A 25,233-nucleotide genomic window follows, 5' to 3' on the forward strand; every position below is an offset into this window, starting at 1 on the left:
GCTCCGCAAACGGCGTCGCGCGAGGCCACAGATGCAAGCACAGGCCTGCCGCTGAGGGTCGCAAGGTTGTGGTCTCGCACGAGTGCACGTTGACGTATGCGGAGGTATGATGCGGCGCGCCCCCTTTTCCCCTCAATGTCAGCTTTGATTAATGATTCCCTTGACTTTTCAATCGTCCGCGCGGCCTGCGGCGCAATTGTTAAAAAAAAAAAAAAAAAAAAGCCATCCATTTCCAGTCGCCGCTACCGGCGTACTGTGTGGAATATACGAAGGTGAACGCGTTTGAACAAAAAAATAATAATAATCGCTTAGCTCCATTCACGGAGGAATCGCGGGCTAAGTAGAATCGACGTGTGGTACTTCCCTGCGGCGTGCTCGATGTATCTGTCCGACACCTCGTAGTTACAGCTTAGCATGTACTTCCGCTTTCCCCTGTAGACCTTTAATGCAAATTTTCATACTGATTCAAGTTATAATGATAACAGACTACCCGACTCTTCAATTTAAGACCTTCTTGATTAACGACGACGCCAGTTAGAAATTGAGGAGCCATATTCCACTATGTGAAGGTGGATGACAAGCGAAGCTGTAGCATGCACATCACACAGGGTTGGACAAGGGTACATGTATTTGTTTTCATCATTTGGTAATGGTAGTGACGATAGATTTGTGATTACTGTGATATACACTGATTGATTCGGTTACCTCAGACAGATTCTTGGCCAAAGCGAAATCTATACACGACCGTTGTTGTGCAGTTAAGTGACTTGGATTGGCGTGGTACTTCAAGACAATCTCTTCTAGCACAAACTGAGGGAACCATTTCTTGTCTGGTTTTGAAATGTCCACATTGAAGTCTCCAAGGATGATCACAGAGGTAGTGTCATCACGGCGAACCCATGCAACGTGCATGGTGATGAACTTCTTGATATCACACTTGGGTGTGCCTGCATATATAGACAGTGAATATCACAATTCCGTCTTTCGTTTGTACGGCGCAGACATCCCAACAGTCGGTGGCATTGTCCTTTTGCGAGTTAAGGGTGTATGGTTGCACATACATTTTGTCCTTTGCATATATGGCAATGCCTCCTACTCGTGGGTCCATGTGCTATACTCACAAACGATTCCACTATACCTATCGACTTGAAATAATGCATCTTGATTTACTTCATTTATTATTATTATTATTATTATTATTATTATTATTATTATTATTATTATTATTATTATTATTATTATTATTATTATTATTATTATTATTATTATTATTATTATTATTATTATTAGGGGCGGCGTGCTTGAAGCCTGCTTCACCTCCGCCGCGGGTCGGCCTGGTATTGCACTATCTCCGGCGTCGGCCCACGCTTTGTGATTACAATACAATACATGGAACCTTAGCCATATATAGCTTCGCTGTAAAATGCGGGACAGAGGACAAAAGTAACATGGAGCCCGCCATGTCCGTGTGCCTCTGATCCTGTGTTTCGTGAGCCTCAAGCGGTGCCGCCACATCGAGAAATAGAGACGAACATGCGCATCAATAACCTAGACGAATGCGAGCAGCACAGCCTGAGGCGGGCGCCCTTGCTCAACATCTGCAAACAGAGAAAACATCTGCGCAGCTACACCTAAAGGCAAGCTTGTACGCACTGGCACCCATGGCATGCTATTCTATAATTCGTAGCAGGGACCTTCAGAGTAAGAGCAACGGCCAACAGTCCTCGCTGTTGCAAACGCTCCCAAATAAATAAAGATAGTGTGCGTGCTCTCCCTTGGAAGTAAAAACGAAGAGGGGGAGGTGCGTCAGTAGCTACGTCTATGTAGTTTCGCGACAGCTGCAAGACGCTCTTAGCAGGCTTGGACTTCTCGACGACACAGCTAGCGCTTACTCACGCATTCCTCGCTCTTCGTGCACAGCTGTTGAGGGAAGCAATACAATGCACTCACAATCCACGAAACCTCTATAGTCGGACCGCGAGTCAAACTGCACTCTTGCAACAGTCGGTCCACGCACGTGACAGACGATGCTGGAAACCCGAACCAGGTATGTCTGTTTAGATTTCTTGGTGGCTTGTTGCTCGTGCAGACACGTGATACATTTACATTGTTAGAGAGGCTCAGGATGCAAATCAAACAACCAAACGGGAGCCATAACGCTATTAAAGAAAACAGGTATAGCGTCTCGTGTACGCACCGTCAGAAAGCGGCTAAGATCACACATTCGCGATAGTAGGGGAAGGCACCAAGTTATCAAGAAGCTAGATGTATATATATGTACTGCTGAAAACCTCACTGAGAAATATGGGCCGCATATACGTATATGGTTCTCCATTTGATTCATATAGTGGTGTATCCAGGAAGTTTTTTTCGGGAAGTATGGGGTGTGTGTTGTCGCGTGTCCTTTTATGCCGGGTATCCTGATACACAGAAATTACGGAAGAAAGGCATGTGCTGGGTATGCCCTCTTCGCCCCTCCCCACCCCTCCCCACCCCTTCCCCCCTTGCTTCATACTGAATGAACTTCTGATATTATTGGACCGAATTCATGAAGTTTCTTGTTCGTGAAAAGTGTTTTGTCATTGACAAAACACTTGTCCGGCCGACTTTACTAATGTTATGTTCGTTACGTAGTGTTATTAGGATTCTTACGAACTGCTGTGTGAAATCGGCCCTTGAATAACGCAGCGATAAGGGCGCTAAAGCCAGTTCGCTAGAGACGCGCTTTTTTTTTTGCGTCAGTGTTTTCTCTTTTGTTGGCAACTGCCAAGCTTTAGAGCGAAGCTGTAAACCGTTGTCGTGCGACGACGCGCTCGGGATCAAATTTTAAAGAACATGCAATCTGCGTCGTAGTTCCTAAGTTTTGCTTTCAATCAGTGATCATAAAAAGTCGCAGTTTTGCGCGAAAGGCGAAGCATCGATTGCGACAGCAAATTAGTAGACAGCTATACGAAGTAAGGACAGTAGCTTTATCGGCCGTATAAAGTTGTAAATATTCGCTTACTAACTAAATAAACAAGCACGGTGTCACGCGCGCACAGGTAAACATGAACACATCTCGCTCGATGACCGCGGAAACTGTTTAAAACGATGGAATGAGAAAGCGCGCCAGCAGCGGCGAGCAAATTGACCTTCGCGCTGTCTCGCGTCTCGCTTGAACGCGAACTAAACGTTCGAAAGCACAGCGCATACGAAGCTACCGGCACTCGGCGCATGCACTTTTGCACTTTGTACCAATCGCAGATCGCTTTGAAGATGAGGTCCCCGCGGCGCACACTTCGGCCACATAGCTGATCGCGTGGAAGCTCCGTCAGTAGCAGCCGCAAGAGCAGAAACCGTTCCCCCTACCCCTACCGTCTCCGTCGCCTCCTCCCCGTGCCCCGCGAGCGAACGAAGAGTGCGCGCTTCCGGCCACCTTCCTCTCTCGCGTGCGCGAGATTAAGCTGCGGTTGCCAGCTCACCCTAGCACGCTTTCACTCGCACTCACAGCGTTCGGCGCGCGGCGATGGTTTTATCACCATTGGACTTTATACGGAACCTCACGACGACGGCGACGGCAAAAATGCGCTTGGAGTGTCCATATAATTGCTATCGAAATAAAATAAAAGATACCTTGCTATAACTCACTCGAATAGGCAACAACTTATTTACCCGTATATTTTAGCCAGTAATACTTTTTTGAAGTGGCGTTTTGCCGGCTCTCACGTTGGCGGTCAGCTAGGAGTTTGTACGGCTGCGCTGGTGATAGCTGCCGGCGGTGTGGTCTAGCACTGCAAGCCTGCGTGGGAGTCCCGAAGCTGCCGTATGACCACGGCGTCGGCGGTCATCACTAAGAACAGCCAGCAAACAGACCCATATTACTTCCGATGGGTGTGAGAACTCGCTTATGCAGCTTCGATGTCTTTGATGTATCAGTTGCTCAGATTGCTATACTGCTGCGAAGGATCTTTTTTTTTTTTTAGTGTAGTTGAAGCAAGTGGCGCATTAATCACTTGAGATTAGCGCGTTGCGTAACGTCTCGCACAGTGGCTCATAGATTATGCCTGCAGGTTGGACCCGACTCAAGAGCCGCTGTGTGAAGGCCGAAGCGCCATGGCGCGGCCCGTCCGGATTCTGTCCTGCAGGCACCTGCTGCTGGCCACCGGAATGGCGCTTTTTGGTGAGTTTACGAGCTCAGTTCAAACCTACAAGGCTGCTTGTGTGACGCACGCACACCCCAGCTGCTGCCTTTTGGTTGAGTGTCCGCCTTGGCTGCAGGAGGTTGTCGGTTCAAAACCCCGTTTTCGCCGGTTACCTATACCGTTATGAATGGGTGCAGGCGTCCCCCGGTCCTGCACTCAGCTTCCTTCCGGGGTGAACAGTCCGGGGAAGGGGCCGGCGCCGTGCCAATGCCGTCGAAACCCTGTGGACACAAAACCCGTAAAACGGGATCTGAGCTGCTTCCACTGCTGCAATTTCCCTATATGGTAACCCAAAACGCCTAATAAGTGGGGACGCCATCGGTTTGAGATTATGCACCCTTTTCCAAGCGATGAGGTCCCGCAATGGCCAGGCAGCTGGCCAGGAGTACGATGTCTAGGGACCCTATATACCTGGAGCACGATTGTACCTCGCCAGGTGTATGGTTAGTGCGCAAAACCTCACAAATTGTTATACGTCCTGTACGTTTGCGCTATAAGAACGCGGGAACACGAGGTGGACAGGAAACGAGCAGCGCTGACTTACAACAACCAATCGCAAGTCAGCGTTGTGTGCCTCACCTGTCCGGCTCTTGTTCCCGCGCTGTACACAATCCAATAATGCATTACAAAAAAAGCCCAAGTTTCCGATATTTTTTTTTGCTTTACCTTAATGCGATGACCATGCAATTAGTGAAGTGACTGAAAAGCGCTGCGCAAATAAAAAAATTGCTTTAATTAGTAACTAGAGGAACTTGGCAGAGGACAAAAATTATGAATATTCTACCAAAAACGCTTTTGTCTTCTTTCTCTGAACTCTGATTTCACCTGTTATATTGCCTTACTATTGGGGAGTGCAGCTTCGGTGTAATATTTGTCACTTGTTGCAGCTGGTGAACTTATTTGTCGCATCTGCTTACATCCTGCACGATGGGCTGTTTCCGTATGTGCTTGTGCGCAGCTACACGTATTATAGCTACGTAGCATGCTTGCAAGCAGTATCCCAAAGTTCTATTTCCTCAGACACAACTCTCTCCCATGTACCTGTATAGTGTTCCAAGTAGATCAGGCCTATACGGTACACCGAGTCGACCTCTTTTTTCTTTATTCATTGATCTCCCATAACTTGAGCTTACGTCGACCCACACTATTCGTGCAAAAGACTGCGTATCGTTCCTCGTTGCTCCCCTCGCTAACGCTGTTCCAGCTAGTCCCCGCCGCACTATCCGCACATCTCGCGATTGTGTTTCTTCGCCGGAAGCGTGGTATCCGAAGACTCAGCGGATATGTGCGGCAGCGCGCTGCGGCATGAGTCTTGTCTCACCGTCGGCTGGAGTCGACGATGCCACGACGCAGTAAAAAAAAAAAATACATATGAATTTCACGTTCAAACGCCTATGAGGTTCCGAACGGTAACATTTCGATTTTTCCTCCTCTGTAACCAGCAGACCCAGCGAGGGAAGACTGGCATGGCATTTATAGTTGCACTACGTCTGCCATCTCGCAACCCGTCAATAATACATCATTTCCTGCAAATCTCCTCATCGCACACGGACATTTAGGTTTCAGTGCACAAGAATATAAAACACAGAATTGAAGTGCTCGCAGGAAGGCCCGAGTTTGGCAAAGTTCCGGATCTCCGCGAGCTCTGGCCACGCCCTCAGATGAATGAGGTAATGGTTTCAAGGCTTAAAATTAAACTCTCGGCACCATCGGCGAAAAGTTTTCATTTTTACAGGGGGGGAGGGGGGAGGGGAGTGGAGGGGGGGGGGTTAACCCGTTAGCGTTAAGGAGCTCGTGATACCCTCCGATCAAGAAGAAAAAAAAGAAAGAAAGAAAGAAAAAAGCAGAATTAATGTTTTACTTAGTACATGTGTAAATTTAACCCGAAAGAACCCGAATTTCGGAATGGTTCCACAAAAAAACCGATTTCTCCCCGATTATCAGATTGAAATAGAGCACCCGATTTTTACCTACCGAATTTAAAACAAATATATAACACCCGAAAAACGAACAACCCTATATATTATATAAGGTATTTCACTTAACTTGGGCCGAACTTTAAAAATATACAAATGGCTACGTAGCTGGACAGAACCAAGGTAGTGTTGTTTGCCGTCGCTTGGAGGTACTCGGGTGAGAGAGACGTGGTGTGGAAGGCAGGGAGGTTAACCAGATGTTAGAATCCGGTTTGCTACCCTGCATTGGGGTAGGGAAATGGGGGTTAGAAAAAGGACAGAGAGAGAGAGAGAGAGAAAGGAAAGCCCACACATAAAAAAAAAAACGCACACGCCGGAAGAGCGTTCTAATCAGATAGGCCGGTGGCTCGCAAGAAGCGCAGAAGCGCCTGCACGGCCTTCTTCTGTGACGTTAAGTCGAGTATGTGTTGGAGAATTCTTTCTTCCGACAGAGGGCCGGTCGTCCAATTAGCTGAACGCGTTGTAAAGAGATTGTCTCTGTGCCCTGTACTGCAGGCAGTCGCACAAAATATGTTCAATCGATTCTTCATTGCCGCAGTGGTCACAGGCTGCGTTGTCGGCCATTCCTATGGAGAATGCATGTTGGCAAACGCAACGCCTAACCATAATTGGCACAAAAGGGCTGTGTCTCCTCGGCGAAGCCTTGATGGTACCACGGTGTCAGAATAAGCAAGAGAGATGCTGGCACTCTCCCCACAACGCGCGCGAAAGCGCCGCCTGCTCGCGTCCAGATTATGTTCGGCTCGACTACAGCTCGGTCGGCGCCGTCGTAGAGGGCGCTGCGGAATGCGGTCCCTAGGGTGCCTCGATGCCAGCGCCGCCGTTCAGGGTGGTGCCAACCTTTGACCGCCCCCGCGCCGCCGCTTTCTCGCTGCGACGCCATATTGTGTCACAGCGAGCCGTTGCGATTGCTTGGTGCCGGTGCTGAGTTCGAGGCACAGTGCGCGCGGATGCTTCGCGGACGCTTCTACTTGCTAGACAGTGTTCAGCCGCATGACTGACAAGCTATCAAGTGCATCGTGTCGACATGACGGGCTGTTGTGTTCCCAAGTGCGCCGGATCGACGCGTAAAGGACTGCGTTGTTTTCGCTTCCCCCCGGCCCGGACCCAGAGCGACGGAAGAGATGGGAAGCCCAAGTAAAGCGCGATCACTGGAAGGCAACGGATAACTCCTGCATTTGCGAGGTAAGTGTCAAGAATGTTTATACTACCGCACCGTGTTTTTCATTTAAATAAGAAAGTATTCTCTGATCCTCGCTCACGTACCTACGTTCGCTCACGAACTAAGTAAGCACTGCACCGATGCTGTCTGAGTAGCGTATGGTTTGCGAGCGCGCGTCGCATAGGCTTTTTTCGTTTTGATGGGCGCAGTCTGTACCCTTATTTTAAGGATTGACGAAGATGCTTAGCCGCGAAGTAGTCTTACATTAGCTACGAATCGTCACGTAAGCCACCTATTTTCCTTTTTCACGGGAAGCACACATCGTGTGTGTCTCTTGTTTCTTTTTTTTTTTTTTTTTTTTTCGTTTTTCGGTACTGGTTATTTGGGACTAAAGAACGCAGTGCTTCGGCCGGGGAGAGCGGCTGTTTTGTACGTGGTAAGCGAAACATTGTGATTTTCTCTGATTTCTCAGGAGATATCTTGCGGACCTCAGGGTGTTACGTTACATAGCTGATTTTTTAGACTTGTACATATTTGTAGCGTGGTGATCGTAAGCCGATGGTCATTCGTGCTCATTCCCGATCGTAGTGGGTACTGTGACGGTCTTTAAATGCCTGTGCACGGTATGCCCAGGTGTAGTAGAGTTAAGGGGCATCATGGGACCAAAATGTTTCGGCGCTTTCTGGCATGGTGTCTGTTGTAGCCTGTGCATTTCTTCGAAACGTGTGAAGCGAGGTAATACAGCATTGCTTCTGCTAAAATTTATTTTTAAGCACTCTCTGTTCTCAGTTCTCTGTTCTTAGTTCTCACAGTTCTCTGTATTTACAAGGCAACTTTTCATATCAATAATCACTTTTGTTGTTTTACCTGTACTTAGAAACACTTTGAAGAGGACCAGTACGAGGGAAATCGACAGGATGGGCGCCGTCTGTTAAAGTCAACAGCCCTACATCATCATGGACTATATTTTCGAAGTGAAAAACATTGCTAATCTGTATTTGACTGTCTTAGTTTCATTTACGGTTTTTGTACGTGATATGTATGCAGTGTTGTTTATTTTTTCAATGTAGTTATCAGTGTTCTAATGGTTATTTATGAAATGTTCTGTACTCGCCATCGATGTGTTTGGCTGATGCGACGTATTCGATGGTAGCTGATGTATGTATTCTGGCTGGATATCTTGATTCATATTACCCGCGGTTGCGTTTTCTTGTTTGCATTCTTGTTTTCGATTTATATTGTGTGTAATAAGGTTGATGTACTCACTTGAACCCCCCCCCCCCATGTAATGAATAAAAAAAACAAAAAACAAAAAAAAAAAAACTCTCACTATCCCGAATTGTGTGTCGAGCCTACCTTGCGAATTAATTTTTTTATCTCGTCTTTCAACATAACCTTCAGGCGCCACACAGTACATATAATTTTTCATGTACATATCTCTTTCATGATTGATTGTACTAGACATTATAAGTAAATGTATTTTGTGCATCGTTTGATTTCTTGTGTGTACTACGCAAGATTGACACAGACAAGTTACGTTACATTTTTCTCTACAGCACTAACTAAACCTTATTTTCACATCGCAGTTATTTTTACACCAGCTTAATCCTGTCAGCACACAGTTTTGTGGGCAAAAAAAACAAAAATTGCGCGTAGATATCGTCAAATAATTGCAACGAACGCGAAGAGCACGCGCAACGAAAGGGAAACTAACCGCCGTGCGCGAGTGGCTGGCTACGGTAAAGGAGGCGTGACGTGTAAACCAAAATACAACAGCGAAAAAGAAAAACTTCCACACACAGGGGGTCGCAAACCTTATATACCAAGCATCGAAGCGCAAAAAAAAAAATAGTGCGTATTTTAAACATACACACGGCATATTAAATGTGATTGAATTAGGCAACTTGGGGAATGTTCCCGGCGCCATACATTTACGTCTTCGACCTTCGACGAGTTAACGGCTATTGGTTATAAAGATATGCAGGTGGGACACCGATAAAAAAAATCCTCATCAAGGCAAAGCACTTGGAAGCGCGCCGCGAGTAACACTTTATCAACGCAAGCGTAGCTGAGTCTCAGCTCGTGTGACACAATATGGCGGCGCCAGCGGGGTTGTCTCCACCCTGGACGGCGGCGCTGGGCATCGAGGCACCCTACGGTCCCAGCCTCGGTTGCGAGGCGCGTGCTGCCGCTGCTTCGTCTTCCTGCTTGCATGTGCGGCCGCGCTGTTTTGAAGGCACGCTTTTTATTCGCGTGTGTTTCACAAGCTTGTGCTTGGGTATTGTCGCCACGGGCCCTCTAAAAAGGTGGCAGCGGCCTTCCGAGGGGCGTTTGCAATGGGTAGAAAGTGCTTCGTTCCGAACTGCAATTCTGGATACCTTCTGCGGAGCGTGTGCCTTTATTCAAAGCGCCGTCTGACAGCGGTCGTCTAGAGCAGTGATGCCATGTAAATCTGAGGGCAGACCGAACTCTAATGCCTACCGACCATGTCTGCGCCAACCATTTTTCAGAGGATGCGATATCGGCGGCATATTACGCGGAGCTCGATAAAAGGGTTCCCACCTTATTTCCGAACTGTCCAAAGAACCTCACACGGCAAAATAAACCCCGAAAGCCGCTGCGGAAGAGAGAACCTTCTGTGTACCACAGCAGTTTGTGCAAATTTTGCTGCATGTACAAGATATATACATATATTGGGTGGCTTAACTGTCATGCACCAAATTTAAAAATATGCAAATGTCACATAGACGGACATAACCAAGGTAATTTTGTCTGCCGTTGCTTGCAGATACTCAGATTATTTTTTGCATTCCGCCTAATTGCATAATTATTTTCATAATTGATTAATCAACTTTTATAATGCCATAATTGGATAAAAAGTGTGAACGAGGGAATTGTGCAGCAACATGGAAAACTCCCGATACAGCTTTCTGTTGCTCAATACGTGATACATAAACGTGTTTTCCGAGCGTGAAAGAAACCCGCGAATAGACGAAAAATTGCCGCTCGACTGGCCGCTCGAGGCACTTTGCCGGTATTCGTGGGCTTCTTTCACGCTCGGAAAAACACTTCTATACGTAGCGCGTAATGAGCAATAGAAAGCTGTGTCGGGATTCTTTCATGTTGCTCTACAATTTTCTCATTGCGCTTTTAATCTCATTATAATATTTAAGAAGTTGATTAATTGATTAAGACTACTTATGTAATTAGGCGGAATGTAAAAAATAATCTGAGTATCTCCAAGGGACGGCAACAACATTACTATGGTTGTGTCCAGCTGCGTGACATTTGCATATTTTTAAATCTTTGTGCACCGCCCTGTCTAATACTGTTGTTTTCTGTGCAGATGTGTGTTTGATTTTTAAATTTGTTCCATCCTGGCTACTGATTTTTTTTTACAATGCGCGTGCGGTGTATATTACACGCTTGCAAGTTTTTATTCAACATTTTTGCATTGTGGGAGTGTATGAGAGCGTAAGCTTCTGGGATGGTTAGCCCTTATTAAAATTATCGAGCTGCTTCATACACAATTTTAACGCGATACTGTTTAGGGCCCCGTGTCGCAGAAACTCCGGCGTCGGCATTGGCGCCCGCGGCCGATAAAGTCGTCCCCCACCACGTTTAGGTATGCCACACCATTCTATCATTAATGTTGCTCATACCTTGTCTTGCATTCTTGGCAAAGCTATTCCTCGGAGTTTTGAGAATGACGATCCACAAACAAATGTCAAGAAACAAATCACCCACAGCGCATGCCTTTTATGTTAAATTTTCTCAGACTGAAATATTAAGTGCGAAACAAATACAGAAACCAGGAAAATGATGTAATTTCTTTGGCGTGGTTGTGCACTATCTCCGGGATCGGCCCACGCAAGAGGTCGCATTTCCGCCAGAAGCTCGCCTCCGTGCATAGGGTTCGCCGCCAGTGTTTGCCAGTAACCATTACGATTGCATAAGCTGCAGTCGTCGGGAACCATGAGTAGCAGTCAGGGATCTTTGAATGCTATCGCGTTCCACTCTTAAAAGCGAAGCTTAAGCGTCCTCCCATTTTTTTTTTTTTCGTATTGTGTCTTTGCTAAAAAAAATGTCTATGGGATTATTGTGTGGTGGGTGTATAGTGTATTTGTGGACAGGCTGTAGCATGCATTGTCAAACACGCTTACATTGGCATATTCTCATATGCAATTTAAGAAAAAAGAAAGTCGCCTCTTTTTTTTTAGATCTTGCAAGAGCCACTCAGTCCTCAATGGACGAAAGCCAAATTAATAATATACACGGTCTATGTTAAGTGGAATTGAAATAAAAAAGATGTCGCAGTTTCGCCCGAAAGGCGAAGCATCGATTGCGATAGCAAATTAGTAGAGAGCTATTCGGAGTAGGGATAGTAGTTTTATCGGCTGCATAAACTTGGACACATTGGCTTACTAACTGAATTAACAATCGTGGTGTCAGCGCGTACAAACAAACATGAATAGATCACACTGAACGACCGCAGCCAACGACTGTCAAAACGCTGGCAGCAAGCGCAGGTTCGCGCGGTGTATCGCTTCAACGGAAACTGAGCGGCGAATGCACAGCGCATACAAAGGTCAGAGCCGTGTGGAGATAAGAGACGGTGCGGGCGACCGGCACCGCCGGGCAAAGGGCAGCGGAGAAGTTGTTGGCAGAGGAAAAGCTGCCCCCCCCCCTCCCCCGGCCCCTCTTCCCGTTTCTTGCTTTCGCGTGGGAGATTGAGTGGCAAGATACGCCTTTGGTGCCGGAGCACAGCGCCACTCCGCTTCCCTCCCTCCCATACCCCCACGGCCTTTCGCGCGACGGTCGCGTTTGCTTTCCGCCGTGCGTTCGCCCTCCGAGATAGCGCGCGTCCCCCGCGCGCTGTAGCTCGCGCATACGGCGCGCGGCGACGATTTTATCGCCCTTGGAATCTATACAAAACCTCACGGCGACGGCGACGCCGACGGCAGAAATCCGGTTGAAGTGTCCATATAATTGCTATCGCAATAAAAGACATTTGCTCAGGTTTTCATCAGTAAACTGTATTAGTGATGCTGTAATCCAAGATAAGACGCCTGCCTTCGTCCCGCCTAATAAATTCCGATTTGAAAGAGTTTTTACATAGCTGATGTGCATTCTCATCTTAAGTCCTAGCCATGAACAGCCACTTTGTGCTAGTGCGTTGCATATCGCAAGCTTGCGCCATTTCATTTCTTAATTTCTATCGCGGCCACACTGAATTCGCGCAACGATGCTTGAACGGTTTTCTGAGTGTGAATGGAAGCAGCGATAAGCATGAAATACAACATTTTCCGTTACAGTCACTATTTTCTTCTGATCGAGGGGTAGCACGTGGGCTAACGCTTATTTTTTGTGCTTGGATGAACGGCTAGACCGGACGAAACAAAGTGTGCGCACGAGCGTAACTTGAGGGGGTTTTGAGTGCCGCCTGATCGATCCGTGTTCATGTCATTGACGCTCTGCACAAGGAACCTCCATGTTAGCGAAGCATTAAGCCTGGTATACTTATCCTGTAATTTGAAATAACGGATTTCCTTCGAGATTTGAGTTTTACTCACTCCACTATGAACGAAAATTTAGCGGAAGCAGAGCAATGTCAAGCCGCCGGCGCCGCTATAAGCTGGGACCGCTGACCGCGGCGCCATCTATCGGCTCGCAGAAGAGCTACTCGGTGCGCCCGCGCGCTTCCGAACATAATCTGGACGCTCGCACGCGCGCAGTGTCAACACCTAAATGTTCTTACACCGTGGATGGTACTCGAAGGCTTAGGGTTGGGTCCAGAGAGTATAAGCGAGCATGCCTGAAGTGCGGCTCATTCCATTGTGACCTTGTGCGTTGGCGAGCAAGCACGCGGAGCTTCCGCGCAGCATCAGTCCTAGAAAGTGGTATGGGTCGTTGGTGATCTTCTTTATGAGCTGTGCGGGCAGCTTGATCGGCCCATTCATTGCCGATAATTCCGCAGTGACTTGGAAACCACTGAAAAGTTATTACATGCCCTATCTCAGTTAGATTGTGTATTGCCTCGGCAATCTCAAAGACCAACTGCTCGTGTGGACCGTGGCGTAAAGGTGCACGATAGCAGAGACTGCAGAGCCGCCTTTGAGTCGCAGAAAATCGTCCATTTGTGTGTCACTTGACCACTAATGAATTGGAGCGTGGTACAAGGCGCTGCGAGCTCTGCTGCCGTCGATGCTGGGACGTGAGACGTTTAAATTTAATAATTGTGACCTTCGTTGGTATCACAACTGCCGCGGTTGAGCTGTTCGGCAGGACGGATCCGTCGGTATATATATATATATATATATATATATATATATATGGGCAGAGACTTGGTACTTCTTGTACAACACAAGTAAAGCGAGCTGTTTAAGGGCTGGTAATGATAGCTCTGCTTTTTTTCTGGATGCCAGGTATAGTCAGTTTGATATTTGGCTGAGTAAGGCACCACGGCGGAATCGAAGGTCTTGCGGCTGGAGTGAAGCAAGTTGGTAATGAGTCACCATGCGCGGTTACTGTTTGGCAGAAAGAGGTACCTGGTCTGTCCGCTGGTAGAGATGCCAGGTGGTGGCGGGGAGTCCAGGTAAGATGTCAGATATGTGTCCTCAGTGCTTCCACCTCAATGTTACTCTTGGCGAGGTGTTCTCCAGCGATTGCTATAGTCGCCACTGTTGATGCACTCTGAGGCAGGCCTAGACAAATGCGGAGCGCTTGGGCCTGAACACTTTGTATTGTGTGCAGACTCGTTTTGTTTGCGTTAGTTAAGGCTGTCATGCTGTACCGCAGGAAGCCAAGAAACAGAGTGATTTTTTGCATACCGCCTAATTAAATAAGTTAATTAATTAATGAACTCAATTATTCTAATTAGATGAAAAGTGTCAATGAGAAAATTGTAGAGCAACATGAAAAACTACCGGTACAGCTTTCTGCTGCTCAATACGTGCTGTATAAAAGTATTTTTCCGAGTGTGAAAGAAGCCCGCGAATACACGCAAAATTGCCGGGTGACTGGCCGCTCGAGGCACTTTGCATGTATTCGCGGGCATCTTTGACGCACCTCCATAACGCAATAGATTAATTACTTGTCAAAGCAAATGTAGTAGCGACGCGCGAAAGTGCGCGGCAGACGAAAATTCGCTGTTGAGCGCAATCTGGATCAGCGTACCGAACACGATTGCTTCTCGGTTAGATTCTCCTTTTTTTTTTTTTATACGGGTTGTCAAGTGGGGGATGCGGTCCTTACACGGGTGCGGCTCTTACTCGTATTTATACGGTAAAAATCTGCCTTCGTGTAATTACCTTATACTTCGCTATCATCACTAATACTGCTTCGCCTTTGCGGCAAAACTGCAGCCTTTCTCTCTCTCGATCTTCCTCTCTCTTTTAAGCTGTGAGTCGGATAACAAGCGCTACTGCGAATGACTGATATTGATTCTGATTTCGAGTGAATCCGGCTTTGTGTCATTCCGGTTACTGAGTGAATTAGATCTATTTCTGGCATTTGCATGGAAGTGGCGATGCTTCCATCCCTAATAAGTGTTGTAAATTATTAAAATAGTTTTTTTTTTCGTGGGTCAACATTGCCTACTGGAAAAGAAGCAATACTGAAACACATCATTGTCTCACACCCCGTGAACGAAGCGCTAATGCCGGGCCAAATTCCAAAGCCGACTTATCAGCTTCCGAAAATGACCCCACGAAAGCGCGGACAAGTAGTAAGAGCCAGCGAACGCCGGTTGTGGTTCAAAAATCGAGTCAGAGCCCAGAGTTGTCAAAACACAACAAAATATATTCTTCAAATAAGGCAGTTACGTACACACGTGTACACTTCGGCTAGGCACATCACAATGCAATTCAAATGGGCGTTAACAAAACTCTGGAAAATAGTTAACGGCAAGCACTAAGAGTTCAACACGTACTGTACAGAATGAATAGGAAGTGTCCACTCGTATTCACCCGTGCTGGTCTTGTGCCGGACGATCTCGGCGTAGCTCGAGGCAAATCTCGAAGCAGGATCTTCTTCCGGAAATGCAGACGCTCGAGGAACTCGTCGGTCAGCTTGCCGGGGAATCCCCTTCTGTAGACGGTCTGTCTACACGTCACATCTCTTCACCGGTGCGGTCAGATCCCTCTAATGATTCCCGCACGGCGCTTTTATCATCGCCTTCGCCGGCGTTTCTTGAACTTTCTGATGGAGTAGGTCTCCCATAGCATGAACAAAGTCTGGGAATCTTCTAGACATTCTTCGCGTTTTCGGCCGCGGCCACCGAAGAGTCTTCGAGGAGGGTGGTGACTCATCCGTTGGCGCACGCTCGGGCTGTCGTACATATATACAGGGTGTCCCAGCTATCACGCAGCACGATTTTAAAAAAGAGGAACGGCGTTACGCGAAGCAAACCTAGTGCGTATTGTTTCCAGTGCTGTGGAGTAGCCGCCAGTAATTTTTAGTTACTGAGATTTAATTAGATAATTGTAATTAATTATCTAACTCGAGAAGTACTGTCCTAATTATCAAAGTTTCAATGAGAAAATTGCAGAGCAATATGAAAAACTCCCGATACACCTTTCTGTTGCTCAATACGTGGTACATAAATGTGTTTTTCGGAGTGTGAGGTATCAGCGAGCTAGGACGCGTGTCCCCGGGGAACGGAATGAGTCATCGTATATTGGCGTCAATGCGCTTGTTTTCTGCCTTGAGACAATATACGCGACCTACACTAGTGGTGATGAGCGCACGCTCTAGGCCGCGTTATCGCTATCTCGTGAAAAGCAAGTGACTCAGCCCGACTCGTCTGGTTGAGACGCGGCTACGGTGGAAGCGGCCGAATATAACCGATATAAAGTCCCTGGATAATTTGGAAGTACCGACATTCATTGAACTCTGCCGCCGCGCCAAAGACCCTCGCACGCCCTCCTGTCCCGCCTCTCGAGTCGGCGCTTTTCTGAGCGATGATGGGCCCCTCGGGCCGTCGCCAGGGAAACGCGCGCGAAATGACGCTTTGCTTGTGCTTTCATTTTTCGTCGGTGCCATTAGCAGGCCGCCTCCCTCTGTCGCGAGTGAAGCTCCGTCAGAGTACGAGGAGTACGCTCTGACTCTTGAAGGTCTGCTTTTTATGTGGTTTGTGTTATGTCCGGGTGCACACAGCAAGTGCGGAAGCAATAAGAGTATTGGGATGCGTGCCGCAGTATCCGGAATACGGTAGAATATTCGAATCCTTCCTATTGATGCTGATCCGTATGGTTGTAAGGCAGCGCGTGTCTCCAGCCAGGGTTCCACAAGTTTCTTCTACAACTGCGTTTTGCATAACACCTTTTATTTCCCCGTGCATTTCCTTCTTTATTTTCCCGTATGATTCTCGTGCAGAGATCCAGGAGGCACCTCAAATAAAAATTGCACCTGAGCAGTTGCGAGTGGTCGTTTTATTGCGGTTGTGTAATCGATGCTCTAGACCAGCACTCCGGATTCGAAATTTGTTTTGGCAGCGCTGGCTATTTTCTACCAGTACCAGAACAAACAGGCAAAATGTCAAAACCCTGCAGCTCTCTATCTCGACCGGTGCTGTCAGCCTTTTCTGCTCCTACTAGCAGTTTTACGGGTGAATTGCAAGAGAAATGACACCTGGGTGAATCAGTAAGACAATTGTTTGGAAGAATAAACCGAATAAATCCGCAAAGGAGAACCAGAATATAGCTAAACGGATCTTTAAACGTTTTCTAACATGGGTATATATACATATGTTTAGACCGATGACGGCCTTCGCTCGACCGTCGCGCCACCACAACGCCAGCGTTCTTCTGATATCTCATGTGAGGAGGGAGTCAGAGAAATGCCTTTTCACGCGAGCCTTGACTCGCTACAGGTGATCTGCAAACAAGGGGAGGTAACTGAGGCTCTCGCTATGACGTACACATGAAGGAAACCGTCAGTCGGCGAAACTAAGGCAAGCATAGGGGAGTGTTTTTATTTTTTCGGCTTAGGTTGTGGTGTTAAATACTTCGAAATTGATTGTACAATCATTCATGAAAGAAATAATTGATTACAAAGTAGAAGAAAAAAACAACCATGCGCCGCCTGTGGGATCTGACCCACGAATTTCGCGTCCGGTGCACTACCAACTGAGCTACGGTGATGGCTGTCCGATATTCAACTTTTCTGGGTATTTATGTCTAGTTTAAGCTAATCTCGAAAGTGTTGACCAGCGCCACCCTCCTCCATAGCGGCGGACCTGGCACGTTTTATATTACTGCGGGTTTCACGTGGACCGTGATCGAACTTTCTAATCAATTAGTTCTTTATAAATGATTGCACTATCAATTTCGAAGTATTTAACACCACAACTTAAATAAGGTAGAAACACTCCCCTACGCTTGCCTTGGTTTCGCCGACTGTTAGTTTCCTTCACAAGTGATCTGAGTTATATATACACTGAAACATACGAGTATATTCTGAAAAATATTTCCAGGTTCATGACCTTGGTAATTTAGAAAATGGTACGAATTAATTCCTTCCAGATATCAATGACAAAACGACTACGTTCCTTATCAGGCTTCATCCAGAGATACTTCATCCACAGAACGTAATATTTCCATAACTTTATCTAATTATCCGTTGGCGTCAGTAATCATCCAGAGATTTCAAGTCTCACCCTTGGGCAGGCCACTTCTCCAAATGGTCGGTAAAATTGCTTCCCCTCGAGATCATGAAAAAAAATGTTACTGTCTTTCAAGCAGCTGTGATTTTTATTCAACAAGTAATAAAGCAGCTGCGTGGAAATCACTCCGAGGCACTAAGAAACTATCCTGCCTCTAAAACCACTTGGGAGCAGCTTTTCTGCGAAAATCCTGCACTAGATAAAATCTGCATTTAGCATAACGGCAGTGGGCTGAAAAAGATTAAGGAATGTACAAATATACAACGTAAATATTCTAACATTAAAACTGTGCACTATTAATGCGACCGGTAATAAAATGCCGCAGTTATTGTTCATGCCGCAAGCGTTCACGCTTTACGCTTTCATTGCGCAAACGAGAAGATGTTTAAGGGGGCTCATGGTAGGGTCAAGCATGTCCCACCACTTTCTCGCGTTTTTGCTTTATAGTAGAACATTAACTTAGGCGCGCTCGCGGGCGCCAGCCAACGCATAGGGCCGGCGCCCGCACGGTGCATGCCTTCTCAGCGTGCCCTGCGCAGAGCGCGCAGCCGGCCGGGAGAGGATATCGAGGAGGTGGTGGTGGTAAAAACTTTAATTCGTCAACAGAAAATGATTTATGAGATTACATGTGGGAAGTCTTGATGGCTTCGTGAGGTGGCCGTCAGACCGTGTCTTACGGCGACTTCTAAAGCCCAGGTCACGGCCCGCAGTTGAGCCGCAGGTTCCGAGCTGGTCACCGCAGCCTCCCGCTGCTCTCGCTTGGATAGCTGCAATTCGGCTCTATGTTTGTTGGACCGACCAGCTTTCCGAACCCCACCCATATATATATATATATATATATATATATATATATATATATATATATATATATTGCACATTGCGCATGATCGACAAGGCGTTGATTCTCTTTGCTTGGCAAACTGGTTGTAATCCTTCCTCGTGGTTGTACTTCATTTCGTGTGCGCAGCATGCATGTTTTTGAAATGTTAATTTGAATTTGTGCGTGAATTTTGCTTCCGTTTTTTTGCTTCCTCGTGGTTGTACTTCATTTCGTGTGCGCAGCATGCATGTTTTTGAAATGTTAATTTGAATTTGTGCGTGATTTTTGCTTTAAATGCCCTGTATAAGAGCGCATGTTTACAAAATGTCGATTTTTTTAAACATGATTGTCTCTTTGTAATGCCCACCTGCTATGCTCTCAACTGAGAGTGGCAGTATTGAAAATAAAATACACACGGCGTTTCAGCGAACACTTTCAAAAATTCTTACAGGTTGTCTGTGGCAGGTAGCACCTTATTCTAGTTCATGAGCTGGTCTACTCGCAGAGGCGGACACTACTTGCACAAGAAATTGAAATGCATAATCGAATACTTAACAAAAAACGACAAATTAAGTTTTTAACTAATTACCTGAGGGCCCATATTGCAATTTATAAATTGTAGCCGTGGAGTTCGCAAGGCGAATCCACTTGGAACGAATTCTCAGGATGAGACCAGTTTCGAGTTATTAATTCCCGATCTTTGCGGAGAAATGCACTGGCGTATATATATATATATATATATATATATATATATGTGTGTGTGTGTGTATTGTGCCTGTGCATGGTGTTCACAGTGGAAATAAAAAAAAAACCGATGGTTGAAGTGCAATACTACGGATTAGGTACCCGCGCTTCTAGTGCGCTTGTCCTCCTACTGTCAGGATTTCCAGAATTAAAGTGAAAATATGAATTAAACGCCCTGCACGTCCGCGCCAACAGTGATGCCAGTAAGCTTTTACCACAATAAAATTTTAACTGAACAGGTGGAGGCAGCTCCAAAGAAACCTCATATATGGGGGTAAGAGAAGTCTGGTAATGACACGTTTTTTTCTTTTTTTTTTTTTTGGGGGGGGGGGGGGGGGGAGAGACTTCGGAGGGGGCTTGGGCCCCAGAGCCCCCCCGTAGTCGGTGCCTATGCTCGGCACACCTCCAGTTTCATTGGCATATCTAGCTTCACTATTGGGTTATCGTCACTTGGGCGTCACCTCATGGGCGGCCGAAAAAGGCCACGTGACTCCTCCGGAGGAGTCACGTGGTCAAACCGCCGGTGCCTTTCATTTGCTTTTTGTTCCACCTGCAGCGCATTACCTGTGCAAGCAGAAGTTATTGAAAAAAATGTTATATTTTAACGTTTAGAAGGAATGAAAAGGGGTCGGCATGAGAATGCGCTACGTCTGCACTGTTCGCATTCAACGGTGCATAGACAGATAATGTTCGAAAGAGGAGACATGACGCACTCCAGAAAGGCGTGGCAAGCGGCTTGCGCCGATTGTGTGCATATAGATAGCGTTGTAGTCACGGTCTTGCAATATTGCGTCGATAACAATAAGCGGCGTGCGCCGGGCGTGCTCGTGTTGACATATACGTGGCCTTATCTGAACATTTTGCTGTCTGCTGGTTTCGCGCGTTCCGCGCTATCCTTGTTCACCGACTGCCATCGAGCAAACTTGCGCGAGCGAGAATCTCGGGGCATCCTGTATAGCAACCCTGTGCGCGCATTCACAAAATGTTCTTACGCCAGAATTGTTCGTTCGTATACGAACAATTCTTGTATACGACCAATTACAGCCAATCCTCATGCTGGACATATTATTAGCGGAGGCAGCCAGCCAATGGCAAAGAGCACTACGAACGAAAAACTTTGTGAATTCGGCTCTGATTCATAAGATTCCGCCGCGGTGGTTCAGTAGCTATTTTCTCGTTTTTTTTTTTCTTCCTCCCCCCCCCCCCCCTTTTTTTTTTAAACTCGTCCCTCAAACCTACGTGTAGATGCAATTTGCTTTGGACCGGACACTACCCCCAGGCTATTGTGTACACATTTGCTATGTTCAATTAATAAAGCTGATTGATTGATTGGTTGATTGATTGCTTTGTGATGCTAAGCACGATGTCGCACATTTTATTCCCGGCCGTGGCAGACGGGAATCAAACGTCCCATTCACTTGATTCCGGGAATCAAACGTCCCGATTCAAACATGATTCGGATCAAAATCAAGCCTCCCCTCCCTGGACCGCAAACCTTAGGCAGCCCCAGTTACCGGCTGCATTTTGTTCTGCACGTGCATACTGCTGAATGTTACCAGGAGATCCTTTTGTACAAAGAAATGAGCCATGCGTAAATACAGTTCCAAATTTTGATCAAACAATCACTGATTTATTTTGTGTGTGCCTCCTTCAATGCACAGTTAGTGCGTTGGTGATCAGTAAAAGAGAGAGTAAATATATTGCCGAACATTTGTGTTGATCCTGACTCTTCCATTCATTACGGTTTTCAGAACCGAGTGCGAAGCGACCACAGAGCACAAATTGATCCCCAATTAATTTTTTACATTACAAAACCAACCTGTATAATATGCATATGTTACTTTCTTTCAAAGCGTTACATTCAAGCAGTAAAGCCTTTCCTTGTGTGTCTGATTGTTTGACAGCGTTTTGAGCATGCACATGGAGCTGCAACCATTCATTTTCCTATTGATTTGCACGCTATAAACATAACGCAAATTTGTCGCAAGTAATGCAAATATATATAGCACAGAGTTAAAATGCATACAGTTATGTTTTAGCGCAACTGCATTACGCCGTTGTGTTGCAATAGTGCAGAGTACTATAGGTAATATACACATGTACTTGAACAGTTTGGTGTGCACATGTTCATCGCGTTCTTTAATTTCTTTTCAGCCGCGGCCAGTATCGCGGTTGCCTGCCACGATCTCGACTTCTTCCGGACCAGGCAAGAGTGCTCCCACACGTTTGAGAATGAGTTCCGCAGGAGTTACGATGAATATCACAACGACCACGATAGAAGTCGGGAGATTGTTTGCTGGTAAGGGCGGCCTTCTGTGATTCATTCATTCATTCATTCATTCATTCATTCATTCATTCATTCGCCAATGAATTCCTTCATTGCTGTTGTTTTTGCAAAAATGTACGCCACTTCAATCTGTATAAAACAAGTGTCTTTTTTTTTTGTACATTTTTTAAAATGGAAATTAAAGGCGGATATGTAGTAAATACGATGAAAGTACATAATGCAGCGTTGGAGACCGGCACATGTAGGCGAATAAAAGGAATACGGCATGTTAATTAGCGGACGTCTTTATATATATATATTAACCATCAGGAAGGTGTTTAACTTTCAATTTGCATACCATCAAATGAGGTGCTCATCCAATGGTGTAGCTTCAGAAGTTATAGTGATAGTAAAGGTAATTCGAACAAACTGAAGCGACGGTGCACATAAAAATGCTCTATTTAATACGCCCGTGGCAGTCAAGCTTAAACGTGTTTTTCGGTGCGCCTTCAACTAAACGGATGACATGATGCGCCAAAGTTCACATCCGCTCTATATAGAAAGGAAACCGAGGGGTCCGATTATTATTAGTCATATTATAAGAAGCCAACAAACAATGACACCAAGGACAGTAAGGGGAAATTACTTGTCGTTCTTAACTGAATTAAAGAAATTATAAATAAATGGAAATGAAAGTGAATGAAAAACAACCGGCCGCAGGTGGGATACGAACCCACGTCTTCGCATTACATGTGCGATGCTACCGCGGCGCCAATTTCCTATCCACTTTCTGGGGTATTTATGTTTATACACGAACTAACCCTCGGTGTGTTAGCCAGCGCCACCACTCACGGCTTTGGTGGTGGATGTGTAACATCCTTTCTGGCGCAGGCGTCACGTCTTCGTTAACTTCTTGGGTGAAGGCAACTGGTCAATAAACCCACACCTACTACCTGAAGGCATCAAAGCTGCTCGATATACATACATATATATTTCAGTCTTCTTCAACGTTTGCATAGAATGAATGACAGCCGTTTCTGAAATTGTATCGTGATTGACACATGATTTGTTAAGCCTTTTAACACTTTCTATGGGAAGCGAATAAGAATGGCCGGGAACGCCAATTGCAGGAGCACTCCCAAGTAATGACCAGCAGCTTATCGACATCCTTGAAAAATAAAAAGAAAGAAAGCATATATATGATCAGTGAATTCTCCCAGTACTAACATATGGTGCGAATTTCACTAATAAAACTCTTGCCCTTTGTTTTCGGACACTGATATCAATGTCTGGTCCAGATTATGCTGGCATATAAGCGTGATAGAAGGATAACAGAGCGTCTTTGAATTTCACTTCTTCGTGTCAATGAAAAATATGCCGTGAAATCGACGCTCTGTGTAGTATAGAGATCGCAAGCAGATTAAGGTGATGATTGGCGTTTTGCCGACACTTCACGTATAATTTCAGATGTCTCATGTGTGGGAATTATGGTCACATTTGAACTTAAAATGGAATACAATATCTGAAACGGTTTTCCAGTAGCCGTTCAAAGAAGAATCTTGGTTACTTGGGGTGTACCGGCCGGGTCTTCGACGCACGTCATGAACTCCAGGTGTTGTAACCCCCCGCCCTGAGGCCGAGATAACACCTCCCCCCTTGCGTCCAGCCCCACCGGTCCAACCTGTACCTTCAGCGCTCTGTTCACATTGTCAGTTCAATTCAGGAGGTGGCTTGAGGTCGAATTTTCCTGATTAACAAAAACACTCTATCAGTGTCTTGTATTTATTCATTCACTCTTAAATTACTTTGAGTAAAATGCTGAAGAAATAAACATCGTCATTATCCTTGGTGTCATTATTATAATTATTAGGCATTTTATTTGCTGTTCGATTCCTCTGGCTAAAGCAAGGAAATTGCATATTATGCAAAGTGCATGCTTCCCCCCCCCCCCCCCCACACACACAAAAACTTACCCCCCCCCCCTCCCTGGCAGAGATCCTGGGTGCGCTACTAGCTCAAACAGTGTCGCAGACGACACGCACCTGCACAGTGCGGCTGTGCTGGCTGTGCAGAGTGCAGCCAACGTGGCCACATGCTCGTGTGCTCCACAATATTTTGTGCGAGTGTTTACATAACCTTCCAGCAGCTACCTACCAGCCAGGAAACGTGCTTCGCAACTCGCGGCCCAACCCACTGTGGTGGCGTAGTGGGCATTGGGCTACTAAGCCCGAGGGCATGAGAAGGAATCCCGGCTGCAGCGGCCGCATTTTGATGGTGAAAGGCAGAAACGCCCGTGTACAGTGCGTTGGGTGCATGGTAAAGAACTCCAGGTGGTCAAAATTAATCCGGAGCCCCTCTCTATGGTGTGCCTCATAATAAAATCATGGTTCTGGCACGTAAAACCCCAGAATTTTGCTATTCGAAATGTGCTATTCGTGGCTGAGAAATGGAGGTTATAAAGAAATTGGTAACTTTGTTGGTTTTGCTGCTGTAGCAAACGACGCAAGGTGACCGCATGCGCAGTAACCACACTGTGCATGCATGCTGGTGTCCCAAGTTCAGTTTCTTACGAAACTAGTGGGAAATCAGGCACCAGTGTCCCGCGGAGTTGCAAGTATGGTGGTTTTGTCAACATGGGAATTATAATGTACTACTAGTACACTCCAATGGGAGTGATGGGCAGTACATGAATTTGCCTCAACTTCATCCTTATGGCTTCATATATGGCATTGCTACTTTGCAATGTAATCACTTTCAACAAAGTAATGTGTTACGATTTCAACAATTCTTAATGATTATGCATGTGGGCAGAGGCTTAGTGCCTTAATTGACGTGTTTAAAAAACTAAGATTTCTTGGAAAATTGTATAAAAATAATGCCTTAGAACCTATGAAACTGCAAGTATGAATATTAGACAAATCTTACCCATTGTTCCCATGGTCGCTGAATAATCGCAGCGACGGAGTTCCCTTTTATAACTTTTGTAAAAAAACTCTATGTTTCAGTTTAGAGTTAGGTGCCACCGTCGCTTCGCAATGAAGTCAACCATATGGCACATGTTCGTGTTCTAGCTGGTGGTTCTATGTGCTTAATTGTGGAGCTTGCTAACGTATCGGTCCATATCCACAGTTATCACTCAGTGGCTCTCGTTGATTGCTGCAATCACATTCAACATCAGACTGCTCTCGAACCTGCTCTGACAACTCTGCCACCTTTCACTACACAATGGATTGATAGAAAAGCACATTCCCGCTGTCTGGATCATTACTATGATGCACTCGGATACAGACCAGACCATTATATTCATTTAATTTCTTGCTTTGGAATGAAATTATTGCTGACATGAAATTGACAATTTTCCTTATTCCTCAAGCATGGCTGTGGCTTACTTGGTAGTGCACTTAAATACTCTGCCAGAACT

At 46.1% G+C, this 25,233-nt stretch overlaps 1 protein-coding gene and 1 pseudogene across 6 annotated transcripts in view; both read left to right on the forward strand.

Annotated features, from left to right (window-relative positions):
* Window positions 1-25,233, forward strand: part of LOC119463366 (uncharacterized) — a 49,840-nt gene that overhangs the window by 22,494 nt on the left and 2,113 nt on the right. For 4 of the 6 annotated variants that reach the window (XM_037724229.2, XM_049668170.1, XM_037724206.2 and 1 more), the window contains 2 exons: window positions 4,050-4,159; window positions 21,701-21,845. In XM_037724229.2, the coding sequence (XP_037580157.1) occupies window positions 4,093-4,159; window positions 21,701-21,845 (212 nt within the window). In that variant the 5' untranslated portion in view covers window positions 4,050-4,092. Of the gene's footprint in view, window positions 1-40; window positions 105-1,897; window positions 2,048-4,049; window positions 4,160-21,700; window positions 21,846-25,233 lie in introns of those variants that run through there. The other 2 variants (XM_037724196.2, XM_037724188.2) reach the window with 2 other exon arrangements.
* Window positions 1,229-1,371, forward strand: LOC119437924 (U2 spliceosomal RNA; annotated as a pseudogene).

Source organism: Dermacentor silvarum, chromosome 1 (assembly GCF_013339745.2).
Source record: "Dermacentor silvarum isolate Dsil-2018 chromosome 1, BIME_Dsil_1.4, whole genome shotgun sequence".
NCBI classification, from domain to species: domain Eukaryota; kingdom Metazoa; phylum Arthropoda; class Arachnida; order Ixodida; family Ixodidae; genus Dermacentor; species Dermacentor silvarum.